We start from the raw sequence: 18,334 nt of genomic DNA, 5'->3' as shown, positions 1-18,334 counted from the left end.
TTTGATCCTTGTCTTGCTTTCCACCAAACAGCTTCCAGCAGTGATGTTGGAGAGAAGTGATGCTGGGGGGGTCCTCAGCGCAGAGCATGCCCGGTGAACGAGCGGGAGCGGGAGCGCGCGTATAGGAAGGAAGGGAAGGAAGGAGCTGAGGCAGATCAGTCGCCAGCGGAGCCCAAGACGGCGGATGAACGGAGCCGAGCGTGTGTGTCACCCTTGTCGTTTTTTTACAGCAGCTGAAAGCAGCGTCCGGCAGCGCGAAACCTGCCCGAAAATGATGCTCAAACTCGTCCATCTCCTCGGGGTGCTCGTCTGCGGCAGCCAAGGTAGGGATGCGTGCGTGAGGGGGTGAAATCCTCGAGCTTGATGACTTTGTGGACAAGTTGAGTGTATTTGCCATCGTGATCTGCAGCAGGCAGAAAGAGCTGCTGGGGGAGAGAGACAGGGGGAGAGAGAGATAGAGTAAGAGGGGGAGTGAGAGAGGGAGAGAGAGGGGTGGATTGTTTAACTGGACGTTATTTTGTAGTTGAGGCACGTCTTGCAGGGGCCAGAATGCTTTCTTACTGAAAAGGGGGATTATGATGGGGTCCTTTTTTTAGGGTGGGTGAGCTGTTTAGATACACACTCTCTAGTCCCCGGACAAAAACTGTTATCTTCATCATTAGACACTCGTTTAGTTTGAGTTTTTTTTATCTATATGATGCGTTGTTTTGGTGTATGGATCATATTTGCAAAGAGCTCCGTCCTACTTGGTTTAATCGTAAAAACCGTGGATGTCTTCCAACTTAAAGTGACATCATGCACGCAGACATTAATTTCAGTTCCATCTTCTGAATCATATTTATTTGGACCAACGCCTTTCGTCTTTTCACCCACTCTTCTGTCCACGCTGTCCTGCTGCGTACAACAGAAAGAAAAAAAAATACTGTGGGATTGGGAGATTTGGTCCATCTTCCATCTGTGTCTGCATCTCGTGCCCGGGCTGTGCGTGACAACCATCGGGCCCGTGACGCGGTCACACTGTCTCAAAATGCTTCGGAAAGTTTTGCAAAATATGAGCTGCATTCGTGGCAGGAGGAGATGACACTTCACCGTTAATTGGGGTTTCATGTGCGTGGCGCACCTGATCCGGAGGGGGGTGATGGTTGTCCCTGTGCGCCCGCGCGCTGGTTGCACGCGTGGAGGGAAATAAAGATGTTACCTGAGTTACTGCTGCTAAAAAGGGAGCCGATTGAAAGCGATTACAGAGTCGCCTTTGGCTTTTTTTTTCTCTGTGTATGTGTCTTAACTGTGTCTTGGTCAGTGAGGCGCGTCGCTGTGGCACCGCGGGCAGACGCCCTGCGTGCACTGCGAAAATACCCAACTCCTTTCATTTTCTAGCTTCAAATTCACTCTTAATCCACTTCTTGAGGCGAAAAAAAGATTTTTTTTTGCACGATGAGCTTTTTTTCCTCCATCTCTTGCTGTATACATGCAATGCATTTAAAGAAAGCAGGCTTCTGTTTTCCCCCCCAAACAAATCTTGCAACAAGTTAATTTGCATCGAGGGTAAAACGGGTTATCTTATCCCCTTCAGCGTGAATTTTCCACTTGTTAAAAGAAACTAAAAGGTCTAAAAACCCAAAATATAAGGAGCTGTTAGATGGACATTTTTTGCAGTGTGAGCACACTGGCTTCCTGGCGCACAACGGCAGGTGGGGGTAGAGCGCTGCAAAGTGGTGCCAAGAGTGAAGCCATAAGCCACTGCTCGTTAAAGCATGTTGTATCTCATTCAGGCTAAAGATACTTGCCTTGCTGAAGTCCTTCAGGGCAGTGGGTCTCAAGGTGGGGCTCGGGCGCCACTAGGCGTCCTTGAAGAGGTTCCAAAGGATCCCCAAAGCAAAAATGGAGGAGCATAGATAAATTTTTACTATAGCTACTTCAGTATGGAGGTGTAAAACAGACTATGAATTTTAATAACACATCCCTCTGACACTGCTGATGTATAATTTTAACACTTGTACTAAGGAAAGTTGCATAAGATTCAAATTATAAACCAGCCTTGCCAGGTGGAGAATTGTGGGAGTCCATATGGTTTAATGTGTGTTTGTTTTGGTGATCTGTGACATAAAAACAGTAGCAAACCCCCCATTATAAAGATTTGTAGCATACCTTAGTAAGTCGCCTGAAGCCACAGAGGCACAGGGTTTGATTATCATCAATATTTTAAAAGGACAGGGGTTTATTGGCGGTTCATATTTACAGCCATTCAATCAATAGGCTGTTAGAAGTGGCTGTGATGATGGAGAGGAAGAAGAGGAGGATTATTTTCATTTATTTAATATATGCGATCCCCTTGAGTTAAAACAAAGATACATAGGCGACTCTTCTGAAGCCCTAACTGGAATATTCATTGCTTTGTTACTTCCCCTTTGTTGCAGTAGTATTACATCACACTACCAACCGATTTCCATTCTTATCATGCTTTTCATGATGGCAGAGTCCACGCAAATTGACCTTTTAGACAAACCTGCTGTAATGTGAATAGTGAGGGTTGTTCTAAGGTGAAGGGCAAAGATTGGTATTCAGAGCAGAAACAAAAACATCAGTTAAATGCACAGAACCAGAGTGTTTTTCTCAGATTCATGATGCCAGCTTGATGTTTCTGACAGAAGTCATTGAGGTGCCCCCAGCTCCTACCACACTAACTCCACAGATGTCCTCAGTTCTCCCCCCTCTGGCTCCTGAAGGAAAACATTTGCTTTTGAAGTCCCCAGCTCACCGTCTTACCCTGCGCTTGAGTATGCATCCTTGAAGGTTTATGTATTTGGCTTTTACCGATGCTTAGTACAATGAATTATATGCTTGCTTGGGCTCACCCGGGATGCGCCAATGTGATGTTAAGTGGCGTAATTAAGATATTTCGCTGTATCTCTGGGGGGAAATGTCAGTGGCTCAGGGTTTAAAAGATTTATGCCCCTGCGCTTAAGTGTCTCTCATAGCGCCCTGAGCCTGGGCTTAAGTGTTTGAGGTTTGCTTACATCTTGTAGTTCTGGTTTATGTACATGCTTACATGAACGCACACACCACACATGCACTGCCTCAAACTACACATATGGATCACCAGGTAGATATTAATAAGGGTAGCACAGATTTCTTTTTTTTCTTTTTTTTTTTTAGCAAAATCTATACCTCAAAGTTTCTGCTACAATATATTACTGGCTGAGCTGATAACTTGATAATGGAACAATGCTGCACCCATCACATCATGCGACACCAGTCACAGACTCCCATTAAAGACATGCAAAGCTGTTCACAAAAGAAATGTCCCTGTGTCTTGGTCCTGCGAAGGTGAAATTGATTGCATTATTTGATTAATAGACTAGGAAGGAGAGCACACATATAGAGAGCCAGTGTATATATGAAAATGGAATCGCCCCCTCGAGGCAGTCGCATATGAGAAATCAATTTAAGGAACGACTAGAGTCAGCAGGCCTCTGAATTGTACAAAGGGCAATCTCAGTGTTATGGATATGCTATTTATTTGCCTGCAAGCTTTTGATTTCTCATGTGTGCCCTTTAGCACTCAGCCTGTCGAGTTCAGGCTTTAGCATCAAATTTGTATACCGCGTATAAGACGAGAGGAGAGTGTTACATTCTAAACACCTGGATCCACCAGGACAGCACCGCCAAGCATCTGTGCTGCAGGGGTGTTGTCGGCTTGCTGAGAATGAGATGGCAGAAATAAGACCGGAAAGGAAATGAGCAGCCGCTTTGAGATAAGATGTCGCCGTAGTTTTCCAACTCCTACCTGCATATGATCCCGTATTTCCTGTTTATTTCCAAACTCAAAGGCTGTAGATCTATTAAATTATTAACGAGTACGCTGTGTGACTAAAACTTTGCTCAAACGCCTTGTTTCAGCACTTCCCCACAGCTCATGAAGTTGCAGAACCTTTTGTTCTTCATAAATAAACCTGTGGATCATCTATAAATAACTTCATCGTCGGGAAGTTTAGAGGTCAGCCGTAGTGCAGCGCCTTGATATTAATGAACTGCCTTGCTCAAGGGATGTCTGGAAGGTGCTGTGTGCAAGCTGTGCAGTCATTAGCTCACAGCTCAGTTAACAGGATTAGTATCAGGGATTAAGAGACCTATGTAGCAAATATATTCATACTTATTTGAAGACATATTGTCTTGTAATCATACATTTCTTGGCTTTTAAGTAACTTGAGGCACTGAGACGAGAGATGACATTCCAGCTGCAAGCTCCAGTAGGTGAACACTTGGCATATTTTGAAAAAGCTTTGGTTATTTGCGATGCACGGAGCAAAAAAAACAGCAGCATGCTCAATAATGCCCTCTGCCAACGTCAGTCTATTTTCACTCAAATTACCCATTATTATCATGGAACTGACTAATGTTCTCCTCAGGGAGTCTCTCCCAACCAGAAGCCAAGAAAATGTAGATACACCAAGCAGTCGGGGTTCTCTTTTAGGAAGGCATCGCTTGTTTATATTCTATATTCTGAACCCCAGAAAGAGACGATACATACAGAAGGAGAAGGGAGGAAGAGATCATGTTTAAAAATTCATTCAATTCAAGTGAATCTGATTGCATCTAGTTAAATTGCATTGCCAGAGATCGAATCAAACTCTATGGAGTCGCACTGTGCCAAAATTAATAAAATGTAATTGAATCCTGTCGAGATGGAATCAAATTAGGCCAGACTGACGTGATTGGAGGAGGCAGCTGCTGCATGTCGCGGTGGCGCTCCTGTGGGTTTGTCTACTGTTTTACATCAGTTTGGTGCTGGCCAAGCAGGAGACCCTTTGGCTCCTGCTTGTGTGTGTCCTGCCAGTCTAAATGCCAGTCTAACTAGCAGGCTAATAGGCAGAGCCAGGATGCCAGGGTGACAACAGAATCAGTGGGAACACTGGCTGACTGACAGATGGATGGAGAAAAAGTGGTCGCACGGTCCTCCTCTCCCTCTCCTGTTGCTCACTTTAGTTCTGCATGGCTCGTACACACACACACATAGTCACACACTTCATAGTCTGCTCCTTCAAATCACATCCCCTCATGGGACGCAGCACTGTTGGTCTGGGGCTTACTTCTGGTTTTGGGCACCGGCAGGCACGATTAAATGAAGAACAGAGGGATCAGAGAAATGGCAGAAGAGCTTCAGAACCACTCTAGTTTGGGCTGTGCGTTTTGAGTGACCCACTTAGGCCGTATTAATAACTATACCGAAGCCTTGGGGTTTGCTTCAGAGAGGCCTGACGTAAATCATATCTGAAGTATAAGTTGCAGAAAGAAGTTTTTCTGACATAACACTTACATAAACAAAATGAAACACCAGTAGATAGTCTGCTTATGCTGTACGCCTACTCCTCAGTTAGTCTGATTTATAGACTTCAGGGAAACACTGACTTTGTGTTGGTGACGTCATCCATTGGGTTCTGTTTGGACTTTTTATGGTGATGTCACTTTCTTCTGCCATCTTTCAGCCAGCTGCTGGAATTTTTTTTAATTTTTTTTTAGGTTGTCATAGTTAATTATATGACTTTTGTCACCATCAACAATCTTGAGAGTTGGTATGGATGTGTGTGTCAAAGGCGTTATCAGATGTGTTAAATTAACTGTGATGTGTGTAGACTTGCGTTCACACAGATATGACATCGACTGTTATGCCGTACTCTCACAGTACCGTTAACACTGACAACGTTAATGTGCAAGTCTGCTGGAAAAACATCCATGATAGATGTAGGCGAAACAAAATGAAGCTGCAATATACTGAACAACATCTTCACGTGTGCTTTTATGTTAATCTGTTGGTTGATAAGGTTGTTTTAGCTGCTGCAAGAGCTCTAAGAACTCTTGGAGATTGTCATTTATTTACCTGACATAATAATCTGATGTGTTTACTTATTTAAATTTATTCACTCTTAGGTAAAAGCAGCAGGTATCAGCAGTTATAAGTATCTCTACTACCCTCGTTAAATTAAGATTAACTGTCAAAAGGCAAGCAGTATACATATCAGTATCCATATTATTACCTTTACTGTAACACAGACATATTGCACTCATTAATAGTGTGAAATCCAGTTTTTTTGACATGTTTTGGTACAATATATTCATGCTTATCTCCTTTGCAAGATAGTGGTGAAGTGCTGTAACAGTAAACGAGGACACCAAGATCTTATAAAAATTCAAATTGTTCTTTTTTCTGTATAATTTTTGGACATTTTGTGCCTTTATTAGATAGTGATAGATAGAAATGCAACAATGATACCAGGTCAGATTCAAATCTGCATCTTAACCCCTAGACCCCAAAATAAGTTGTCTTAAATATTATCTCAACTATAACTGCAGTTTAGAGGCATGAACATATCCACTCCAAAAGCATAAATAAATAAACAGATTAAACAACAAAATAAGGCAATAAAGTAAACCTCACTTGACCTAACATAACAAGTTGTTTGAGTTTTTGACATTTTTCAAGTTTTTAAATTGTCAGCCCCCAGACTTGCTTTTTGGAAACACCTTTTCCGAGCCCATCTGTGTGGTGTTAATTAGCACGATAAATCCGGGGTGTTAATTACAGCACAAAGTTAGTGTATCACGTTCCTCTTGCAGACATAAACTTTTATGTAAGTGTTAAGTGTTTTTGCATGTTTTAGTCCATTCACGACAAATCTTGAAGACCTTTCAGTATTGTGAAACATTTTCAGAAGCATATTGTGTTGGAGAATTTTAATAGTTTCCATTTGGAAATACATTTGCCTGGAATTGCAAAAATTCGTACGCCTTTGAAATATATAATGGAGCTAAAACTTTCAAATAAGAAAAAGTGGGTACGGCTCTTTTAAGAAGAAAAATAAATACAGACAAGAACGTCTCAGAAATTGGGCAAATACATCAGGGTGGTGAATTGATACAGCCATCGATGAGATGTTGCACAGCAGATGCACACAAAGAAATAACACTTCTATGAGTCATCACTAAAAGCAGTTATTCACAGAAGTGAACTGATGCGTTCCCATCTTGAAATAACATCACTGTAGTGGGTGACATAGTGAAAAGTACCAGCACACAGACACAAGAAATTTGGACACAGAAGGCAGCAAGATGGACATAGACGGGTGACAGGAAGTGGTGCCTGGATGACAGATTAACAGACAGCTGAATGTGTGAACGCTGAGACACAGATAGAAGCATAATGAAGAGGAGCCTTCTATCGACAGACAACAACAATATTTTTCTACTTCTTCCTGGTGGATGCGGGCCTTGCGTCGATTGGGCATTAGTTAGAGTTAGCCCACAGAGGCTGCCGAATGTCTACACGGTCCATCACAGTGATTAAGAAAAGGACTAATGCTAATTGTAGCTGTGCTGGCTAGCAGACACTAATGAGAGAGTGGTGCAGGCTTCTGGACACACCTATCAATGTGATGAGACAAGCCAGAGAGTGGCCTTTATTACTGCAAGCAATCTTGAAATTTCTGTGTGTGCTTGTAAACTTGTGTGGAAATTGTCTATGCCAAAAAAAAGCAGCTTTTTAAAAGAACATTAAACCTCAATACGTTTTTTGTACTGACTGAAATTAACAAAGGCTGGTCAAATTCTTAATTGTGTTTACTTTGATCATATAGTAACTGATTTAAATCAATATTTTAGTTTAGACAAGTTTATTTAGGCAAATCTCTTCTACAGCTGCTTGTGTTTAAAACTCTGTATTTGTTTTTAAGTGTTTGGTGGAAAAATATGCTTGTATTTCTCAAAATAAGGTCCTGAAAAACCCTAATTTTGCTCGTGGTACTAAAACTTTATTGTCACTAATTGAGTTTGCACAGTTGTCATGGAGATGTAGGTGTTCAAATGTCTGATTTTTGGAGGTATTTTGGTCATTTTATGCATGTCGTCTTGTAAATTTAGGGTTTTAGAAAGTTTCATAAGCTCAAGAAGTTGTAGAATTTTCTCAAGTCTGAGAGGATTATGAGATCCATGTTTTTGTTGTCTTTCAGGCATGTTTGCCTTCATTTGGTAGGACATAAAGGGAGAGAGAGGGGAGATAACAAAGGTCTCTGGCCCTGAGACCTCCAGGACGCCCTATGTGAACCATGTTTTAGAGCTTAGCTTTTATAATAAGATAACAACGATCTGTAATGAACCTGAAAACCAGCCTGTAGTATTTAACCTAATGTTGTGAACTATTCTCTCTGTGGCTGGCATCTACTATTGTGTAGTCTCTTCTGTGCTGGCCTTGCAGACTTAGTTTTCCTTTGGGCCTACAGTATTAAATTATCCTCTGCTGTATTGTATTGTACTGTATTGTATTGTATCATATTTCCTTGTATCCATTCATCCATCCATTCAGACAGTGGGGCCTTGGCTTGTCATTCCTGCTGGTTAATTAAGCCAAATTGTGATTGATGGACTCTCGAGTGAATAGCTTGTGGTCCCGTTGCTGACCCACCCAAGGAGATCAGCCCAGCTGCCAATCACACCTCACAATACCTAATGGTTTCATAACAGTGGCTGGGATAGAATCTGCATGGTTGACGACGTATCCCCCACTGGTACTTCCCAGCACTGAACAGTGCATCAAGATGAGTCGTCCAGTGTCCTTGCGGGATTTGGTTCTGCTAGGAAATGATGCAAAGACCATCTTGAAAAGGGATCAGTCTTCTCAGATTTCTTGCCTGGTGGCCAATATCCTTGTTTATGGGAGGCAGTGCTTGATGAGAAATAGATGAGAGAGAGTGAGCGATAGATGAGAGAGAAAGACAGGGTGTGGGTGGGTGGAGGGAGGGGAGTGGAGGGAGGAGGAGGAGGAGGAGGAGGAGGTGGGGGGGGGGGGGACACTTGAGATGTGGTCGCGGTGCAGCAGAATAGCTCGCAGTGAGGCCGAACAGTCCCTGCTCTCCTGATTGCCTCTCCATGCCAGACAATCTTCAAACGGAATCTCCTAATGCAATGTGGGCCAGCTTATTTTTTGTTTCTATCTCTTCTCGTTTGACTTCCTCTCTTCCACTTTTCTTCCCCTTCCCTCTTTTCATGTGCTCGCTCTGTTCCGTGGTCCTCCCACACTATAGTCTCATCACCAGCGTCTGTAGGGGGAAGATATCCTGTTCTCCCCTACAGTACGTGGGAAGCTTTTCAAGCAGCACCTAATGCTTAATGCTATTTGCTCAGGAAGCTAATGATGTTTGTTGTTCTGCTGCTCAATATAGTTATTAACACCTATGAATTTGAAGTTACTCAACTCTCTTCTGCACAACAGCGGTATTTTTCAAGTATGGCTGTTTCAGGGTTGTTCCGTCAAGCGTGTTATTATCTCTCAAAGTCATAATGATCGTCTTGCAAGCACTCATAAGGCGCAAGAGGCAAACTGTAGGCGTGTTTTTAATTACTTTCTATACCCGCACAGCTTCCCATCATTCCTAGTTGGCCTACTCCCAATGTGGGCACTCTGGGATTGCTGCCTTCCCGCCCACCATCCGGAGAGTTCCCAAGGATCTGTGTCTCAATGGGAATACACAAAGGATTTTTCAGTAATTAAAGAACCTGTCTTGTCTTTACTTAGATCAGATGGCATGTTTACTGACGTGCTGGCACTCCAGGTGAAATAACTTTTCTTCACAGTGGGTTCCACATGAGGCACTCGGCTGAGGATGTTTTTAGGTTACTTACTTTACTATCCTACCTTGTAAAGCTTATTTTTCTTTTCCTGTTTTATGTGTGCAGTAGGGCTGAACGTAGAGATCTATATTTCCTTCAGAAATTCGTCAAACCTACAGAAAACTTCACTAATTAGACCACATGCATGTTGTTTGTGCATATTTAAAGGTAGGAAAAGATACCGAGTGAAGCAGGGAAAAGGCAAACGAGGAAGATTTGCGGGAGGAGTGCCAGCGTTGGCCATCCTTTCATGTGAATGTATATGCTTCGGGGCTTGAGTCTTAAGAGAGCCTTGTGATCTCGTGCATTCACACATGCCTTTGTAGCTGGCTCTTGTTGATAGAGCCTGATTGTAATGAGCACCGGAGCAACCGACAGAGACTCACAAGCATCCTGGGAAACAAAGATTGTGAACGTGATTTGACGTAAACAAGTCATAACTCAAAATGGTGTTCTGTAGTATATGTAATGTGTGTTAAACTAATTCACAATACAGAATATGCTGTTTATTTTGAAGTCAGTCTTGGCATCCATTCACAGCAGGTTGCTACTTATAAAACTCCACCACCAATATCTTGTTAGCTTGAAATTCCTGTTTTTGTGGCCATACCTCAACAAGACTTTCATACTGTAACAGAACCAGATTAGATTTCTCAGAGCATGCTATGTTGAAGGAACAGAGTATATCCCAGCTAGCTTAAAGCCTGTATATTGCTCCAAGAGCTAAGATTACTTTTATTTCACGCTGCTTTTCATCCATCCTGTGAAGTGTCTGGAGTAGGTGACCAAAGGAATGATAGATCGTCTCGGCACTTGAGGCGAAAGCCAGAGCCGTGGACTTTGGAGAAACATTGCAGTGGAGTTCCTCAGTCAATAAGCAACAAGAAGCTTTGCTGGAAGCTGCTGCTGCTGCTGCAAAAAAAGGGGGGGATGCAGTAGCGGCTGTGGCAGCTCTCTCCCCAAGGAGGCGGCCTGAGCTACAAATTAATAGAGCGCTCCCACATGATCAGGCAGTTTCATTTGGAACCGTCACGCTACATAAAGCCCCACAGAAATGAGGAGTTCACTGAGGTCCCCCTCCACTTCCCCAAGAGTTCCCAAATAACCTGTGTGATTGTAAAACCTGGCCCACAGCCCCCCCCCTCCCCACCTATGAACCTCCTTCCTTGAAACTCCTGGACAAAGCTTTGCTCATCTTGGTTCAATTACTACAACTTATTTTCTCCTTTTTGTCCTTTAAAAGTGTATCATACATATCTGGTTGCAACTTTGAGCCATGTGATGTAATATTTTAATGGTAGAAGTTACATAAAAGACTCCAGAATGCAGGAAAATACTTTAATTTCATCTCGCATCCCTGCTTTATTGGCCTCTATATTTAAAGCACATCTTAACATTTCTGCAATTTTTGTCTCTTTCTCATAAAAACTCACAAATACTCACTTGACAACAGCGTGAAATCCACAGTGACAGACGTGGAGAGTGGTGTGCCCCCGAGGCCTGCTTTACTCTTATGATTATCTTTGCAATGCCCGAGATTAGACACAGCAACCAACTCTCTCACAACAGTGCGCCTCGGAGCGAGGATTAACACAATGACTAATCACTCAACTCACTGGACACAAAACATACAGCACTGATTCATATTTTTTCACAAAGTCTGCTTAATAAAAAAATTGGCGTCGAGTACTTGCTCATGGCGTAACATAGTATACAAATATATATTCAGAAAGAATAACCCAATCATCTTTTTTTTGTTTCAGTTAAAAAAAAAAAAATTGCACAATAGTGGTTTTAGGAAATAACATCTTTTCAGGGTCTTCAGAAGCCATTTTGATGATGTGTCATCATGATGAAAATATATTCCAGAGCTGGAAGCCCGATTACACAACAAGGTTCAAATCAGTACATGCAGCATCTATACATGTATTTACATTAGATAATGACGTGTTGCCACAAGCAGTCTTCATTTATCATATTTACATTCTATTTATTGGTCCACTGCTGTGGGTCAAACTGAAATATCTCAACTATTGTATGGCTTGGGATGAAATTTTGTACATTTGTGGTTCCAAGACAATGGATAATGTTCCTCTTTTTTCCTCTAGTACCACCATTAGGTTGATATTTGTAGTTTTGAGTGAAATATCTCTGCATTTCATTCATACTCCCCTCAGGATGAACTGTAATCACTTTGGTGATCCCCTAACTTTTCCTCAAGCACCATCATCAGATCAAAATGAAAAATTGTCAAGCACATCGGTTTATGACCAAATACCTGCAAAACTAATGACGCTAATTCCCATTAGCCTCTGCTGCACTTTGTGTTCAGTGCTGATAATGAAATATTAGCATGCTAACACTCACAATTAACATGTTGAACATGGTAAATATGATACCCGCTACAGTGAACATCTGCATTTTAGCATCGGAAGTCTGAGTATGCTAGTATGCTAATGTTAGCATGTAGCTCAAAGTACTGCTGTGACTATGTACAGTCTCACAGAGCTCTTAGTCTTACATACATCTTACATCAACCCACCTTGTCTACCTCTAGTTGAATAATATCCTAGATTTCCCAGAATGCCTGTCAACAACCTCCGGAGATAAGCATTCAATACTAAATGTGGAACAATACTGACAGTAAAAAGGGAGATTTTTTTGACATAATTCTGGTCTATTGAGTCTACTCTCAGTGGAGAAGTTGCATCTTCTATAATGAATTGTTCCCAGTATGATTCTTGAGCGATGAAGAAGAGCAAATCAACAAAGAAGAACTTTCTCTTTTTTTTTTTTTTTTTGATTCTGAGGGCCTGACACCAAAAACTGATATTTACTGTTGATGTTTTAGTTTGCTGGAAAATGTGTGATGTAGCCGTGCTAGAAAAACCTCAACACTCTACATCGGGCCAATTATCTGTGGGAACAGAAAGCAACACAACACACCACCAAAAACAGAATAGCAAGGAGCACTGCCACGAGCATTTTTGTGGAAATTCTTTGGGGTGGATTATTTCACCACTATTACCACTGTATTTATTTAAGTGTAAATAATAATGACATTACTGCAGGGAATCTAACAACCACAACAGCCAGCAATCTTGTCACTTGTGCACGTCCATCTTGTTCATGGTCATCGGCTTATTATTTTTTGGCCCAAGGCTCCGCTAAACATCATTTGCAGCTTTAGACATGTGAAAATGCAACCACACACACACACACATATATATATATAACAGCGTTAGATGCCATAAGATACAATACAATGTAACAATTTTCGCCACACTCCAGGCGGGCACCATTGATCTTTTGTCTCACAAACAATTTTGCTTTTCTCTTTCACTTTTTGTCCGCCCCCCTTCCAAGAATGAGTATCTGTTAGCTTTATGAATACTGATCATCGCTGCATCTCTGCTCCGTCCACCCGTGGTGTTGTCAAGAACTCTCGGGGGGCAAAAAAAAAAAAAAAAGAAAAGAAAAGAAAAACTAAAACAATCATCTTTTCAGAACAACAATTATTGCTGAAGTCAAAATGGAGTCAATGATAAAAAATGTGTGCTGAAAAGAGAACACAGGACCGTCCTTGTGCTCTCTGGCTTTGTTTGCATTTTTATAGCGTCGCCAAAGGATGATTAACATATTTTTCATTATATGTCACAGACAGACAGATAAAAAAAGGCCTAGAAATATGAAGGCTATTACTTTGTGCTAACAAAGAGGTATCACTCGGCTTTACCGTGAGTCCCAACTTCTCAAACGCAGGACACTTGTTATAAACTGGGGTGTGTGACGGTTGTGCTTTTCGCTCCTCGCTTACATAACCGTTCACTCGTATAACCTGAGAAAACAGGAAACAGAAAGACAAACTCGCTACAGTATACTAGTACGCCCTGTGCCTCCCAAACAAAACCATTTGTTATGTGGAGAGGTTGTTTGTGAGGAGTTGAAAGTGTTTTGCTGTGATGAAGCACGTGGAGCTCGGTCTGACGCATGGCCCGGGCTCAGGCGGATGCTGTGTCACTCCAAGGTTATTTAATGGGGAGTCTTTTGCCTGTTATAGATTTGGACGACGTGCCTCTGAGGCTTTAGCACCTGAGCGCTGCATCTTAGCGACAGGAGCTGTGTGTGTGTGTGTGTGTGTGTGTGTGTGTGTGTGTGTGTGTGTGTGTGTGTGCAGAGGATATGAGCTGATCCCAAGCTCATAGGTCATCCCATTGTGAAACCTGACACTATATGTGTGTAAATCAAATATGATTCTTGCGAGGAGCTGATGGTGGAAAAGTGGGAAATGAGTTATAAGGGACTAGATTGCAGCTGTGTATGTTTGTTTGTTTGTGTGCGTGTTTATTTCAGGATTCTGCTTACTCTTTGATTTCCGCTGTTTTGGGTTTTGCCCCTTTCTAGCTCGATGCTCCGAGCGTTGAGTGAAGATGCAGCGCCTGTATCTGCCTGCATCAGCAGAACTGTATGCAAAACAACATGCACACAGGCATGCAGGCAGACTCACTCACACACACACACACATTTGAGATTTCCTGGAATCATTGTGTCTCATATTACAGCCAGCTCCCTGCTTGAAATGTTGAGATAATTACAAAAGTTTTAATTTAATGTTCAGCCATGCGCCGCACGTCTCCGCGATGACAAGAAAATCAGATAAGCGGAGGAGAAAGTTCAAGCATTGAATCAAAATCAGGACCTCCCAGCTAGCTGGCGATTATAGTCCAATCATAATCTCTTGGCGGGATTCCTACTTCAGTAAGTGATCATGAGAAGGCCTGATAGTCCATCAGCAGCGCAGAGGGAGGGAGATACACTCGGTGTGGCCGCGCTCAACATGTTCAACCATCTGCGGTGTCTTCACATACACACACACACACACACACACACACACACAGAGCTGCGGAACTCCTGCAGTTTTCAGGAGAAGTTGCAGAAACCTGCGAGGAATAAAAATTGAAAGCCAGTGCCAAGTGAGGTCAGCAGAGCAAGGCTTACCAGTGAGCTCAACGTGAGATGTAAATGTCCGACTACATGTTAGACCATAATAAGAGCTTGTCTTCTTGCTCGTCTGCGCAGCACAAACTAAGAATAAATTAGATTATTTTGCAATCCAGAAGTAATCCTGTATACTATAAAGCAGCCAGTGTTGGGATTCGATATGCTGATTATCTGACAGCGTGGCTTCGGTGTATGTTTGTGTGAAACGGGTGGTGTGAGCCGTTGCTCGGCGTGAACCTTCACAAAGCAGCTTGACATCTGAGCAGCAGGAGAAATCAGCTGCTCCCACCTCCGCAGGAGCTCTAAGTCGCTTTAAATTTCACTCTCGCCTCTTTTTTTTTTTTTTTTGACACCTATCTTGTAACGCCATTCACCTGCTGCTGTTTGTTGAAGAAACAGCCTGTGTGCCATGATACATGAACTTTCACCTCCCGAATCTCAAATCAAACTCTGCTTTACTCCGATCGGCTCATAAGGAAATCCGTCAGATTGAAAGTTTATGCACGACAAGACTGCGGAGAGTGAGAAGAGTTGGAGGATTCTTGGTAAAAAAAATCTATTTTCAGCCTTTATCTAACAGCGATTCATATGCTTTTACCTCAGCAGCTGACTCGACACGGTGCGGTTTGCGCGTGTGTACAAACAAACAGATATTTGCCCATTTAACACAAGTGAGAGTCATGCGAAATGGCCCTGCGTCAGTGTGTGAAGACAGAGAGAGTCGCCATTGTTTGCCGTGCAGGGCCAGTGATCCTATCGCCGCTAATCTACTGACTGGGTTATTGTGTCGGGAGCTTCCAGTAGAGACGGCAGCACTCCATATGAACCTCAGTGGGGGCCAGTTAGAGGGTTAGAGGGCTCAGAGTGTGTGAAAGTGTGCGCGTATGTGCGTAATGTAGAGGAGTGTCGTGTATGTGTTTTTGCTTTATGAGGGAGGGTTTGTTCAGTAAGTTCAGTATGAGGCTGTGTGGGTGATCAAACACTAGCGCTGTGGCGGTTAAGGCAGGGCGTTAAGTTAATTAGATTGTTTGGTCTGAGAAATGTGTCAGAAAAATGAGAAAAATTTTCCCAGAGCCCAAGGTGAAGTCCTCAATTGCTTGTTTTGTGCAACCAGTCCGAATGTAAAATGTATGAAATGGCAAACATCGCATTGAGAGCAAAGTGAGGTGTTTATCTTCTCTAGCAGATGTTTAAAATCAGAAAATTCAGTCATGAAGTATCAAGGTGATAAACAGTGTTTGTTTGAGCCGTTAAACAGGACAGAAGGCTTGAAATCAATTAAATAGTTAACTAACCCTCAGAAAATGTTGACCAAAAACCATGAAGTTATACCACTTTTTTAAAAATTGAATAGCTGTTTAATTATTCTTTCCATTTACCAACATGAAGGCCTGACTGCTTTTTAAAGGCTTCCTCACACTGCCAGGAAGGTCAAACCCTTTATCTATTCATTGAATAGTCAGCCTAAACTCATTAAAATGTACACACAGAGTCTAGAAACACTCAATTAGCTGATGGACAGAAACATTTAATCTGCAGCTATTTTAATAATCAATCATTTAAGTTATTTTTTAAGCAAAGTTGTGACTTCAGGCTTTAGGCAGCTGTAATTATCATTTTTCATTCTTTTCCCGACGTTTAATAGACAAAATGAAACATTCAGCAGAATAATCGATAACTGAACGAATCGTTACCCGCAGCCTCAGACGTGACCCCCGTTCCCTCGACGGCGCCGACACTCCTCGCGCGTGATGAAAGCACGGGAAAGGAGGGCGCACGTGCGTCCGCTGACCGCCTGTCATCCAACACGTCTGCGCCGTTTAGTCCCTCCTGTGTTCCATTTCCTCGTTCCAGCCGTGTCAGGAAGGGGTAAACAGTAAACGAACGCCCGCGAGGAAAAATCGATGGTGAGGGCGGAAGTGTCGGAAGAGTGAAAGGCGTTAATGAGTTCTCCGCTCGTCAAATGAAATCACTTCAAACGACATCACTCGTTCATTCATTGTTTAAATTCATCCCGGAAGGTCGTGATGGTCCTCTTTGCATTTTTATCGCCTCATCACCCAAATTAAAATGAAAAATACACAAGAGGCGTTCTCTGCATACATGTAAACTATATAAAATCTATCACTATACTATAACATTATATGAATGTATAAAGAGCCTAATTTGTGCCGGCTTTATGTGATAGTGAGACCGGGGTGTGTAAGTGTGTGTGTCCTTCAGGCGTTCAAACCGCTCGTACAGTATTTTAGTGTGTATTAAAGGCATGTGGCTGTGGCTGATGGCTCAATCCGACGCCGTGTGTACACATGCGCGTGCGTGTGTATAGACCCATGTGAACAAGTGATTTATGGGCTGTTTTTAATCAGGCGGTAGAAAATGTTATTAGACAGCCTTCTCGCGCTCCCTCCGCCTGCAAATGAGCCGGCCCCCGTTGCACCCTGGGATAGCCTCCTGTAATTAGTTCTGGGAACTCACCTGTTACGGAGCGAGATTGAGGGAGAGAGAGAGAGAGAGAGAGAGAGAGGGAGAGAGGGACACGAAGAGAGAGAGGGTAACAAGCAAGACAGATAAACAAACAGGCAGGAAGGAGATTGAGGAGAGAGAGAGAGAGAGAGAGAGAGAGAGGAGGTGCAGGAGGTCGGCGGGTGAGGAAAAAGGACCGGAGAGGAGGAGGAGGAGGAGGAGGAGGAGGGGTTCAAGGATGAGGAGAGACAGGAGGAAAGAGACTGACCTCAACACTCCCACAGTCTTCTAACAAGCTAGCCAGCGTCTACCTGACTTTCACCTACATATATTAGGATCGGCTGATGCTGGATGGGGGAAAAAAAAAAGGACTGTAGGAGTTAACGTTTGCTCTCAGGTGTATAGACGAGGAATTATATCCACAACAGCAGGACTTTCTTTACCTTCTATCACTAATAGGATATTTCCAGATAAGCAGCAGCTTAGAACAGTAAGAAAATTGTTTTCTAAGCACTTTGACACTCAAAGATTACTTTCCTATTGTTTATTGTTTGGAGGATAAGAGGTGTCATATTTGCGGATATTGGGTCTGAATCCTAATCAATGGCACTGGAGAAAAAGCAGCTACTGGCTGGGAAATAATTCAATCACTCATCAACTTTCAGTGTATTTTAATAATAGTATAATAGTATTTTGCAGATATAAACATGTTATGTTAATGATTCCAAGCATTTTATAATATAAATCCAACAAAAGGAGCAATTTAAAGCTGTAAGCTAATCAATATTTTTGTGCTCACAATGGATCAAATGACTTTCTGTAATGTGATAGGGGTCACTCGTTGTGACGAGCTGTTTTGGATTGTTCTAGCATCTTTCAGCTCATTGCTTTGCTTTGCGGCCCGTAACTTTACTGTTTTGGTTCGCTCTCACCACTCCTATCAACCCTATTTCCACCTAAAAAGCTCTGACAAATGACTGCACGCTCCCCGTTCAACACCAAACGACACACAAACAAAGGCAACGGCTAAAGAGCCAGATATTTCAGACATTTCCCTCAGGAGTAGGTGGAGAACAAAACAGAACTAAAAGGAGAGTGAATGTTGAACTTAGGTGGCACGACTCCAAATGAATGTTGGCAAAAAATATTTAAAAAATTAATGATGCTGCTTTAAGATTTTGTTTGTGTAATATAATACAAAGCAGTG

General features: G+C 42.5%; 1 protein-coding gene across 7 annotated transcripts in view; it reads left to right on the top strand.

The window, feature by feature from the left end:
- Positions 1-18,334, top strand: part of LOC122976189 (neural cell adhesion molecule 2-like) — a 436,488-nt gene that overhangs the window by 149,323 nt on the left and 268,831 nt on the right. For all 7 annotated transcript variants that reach the window (XM_044344505.1, XM_044344504.1, XM_044344509.1 and 4 more), the window contains one exon: positions 32-323. In XM_044344505.1, the coding sequence (XP_044200440.1) occupies positions 185-323 (139 nt within the window). In that variant the 5' untranslated portion in view covers positions 32-184. The remainder of the gene's footprint in view (positions 1-31; positions 324-18,334) is intronic.

Source organism: Thunnus albacares, chromosome 24 (assembly GCF_914725855.1).
Source record: "Thunnus albacares chromosome 24, fThuAlb1.1, whole genome shotgun sequence".
NCBI classification, from domain to species: Eukaryota; Metazoa; Chordata; class Actinopteri; order Scombriformes; family Scombridae; genus Thunnus; species Thunnus albacares.
The sequence above is the reverse complement of the archived record's forward strand: the minus strand, read 5'-3'. Positions and strand labels throughout refer to the sequence as shown.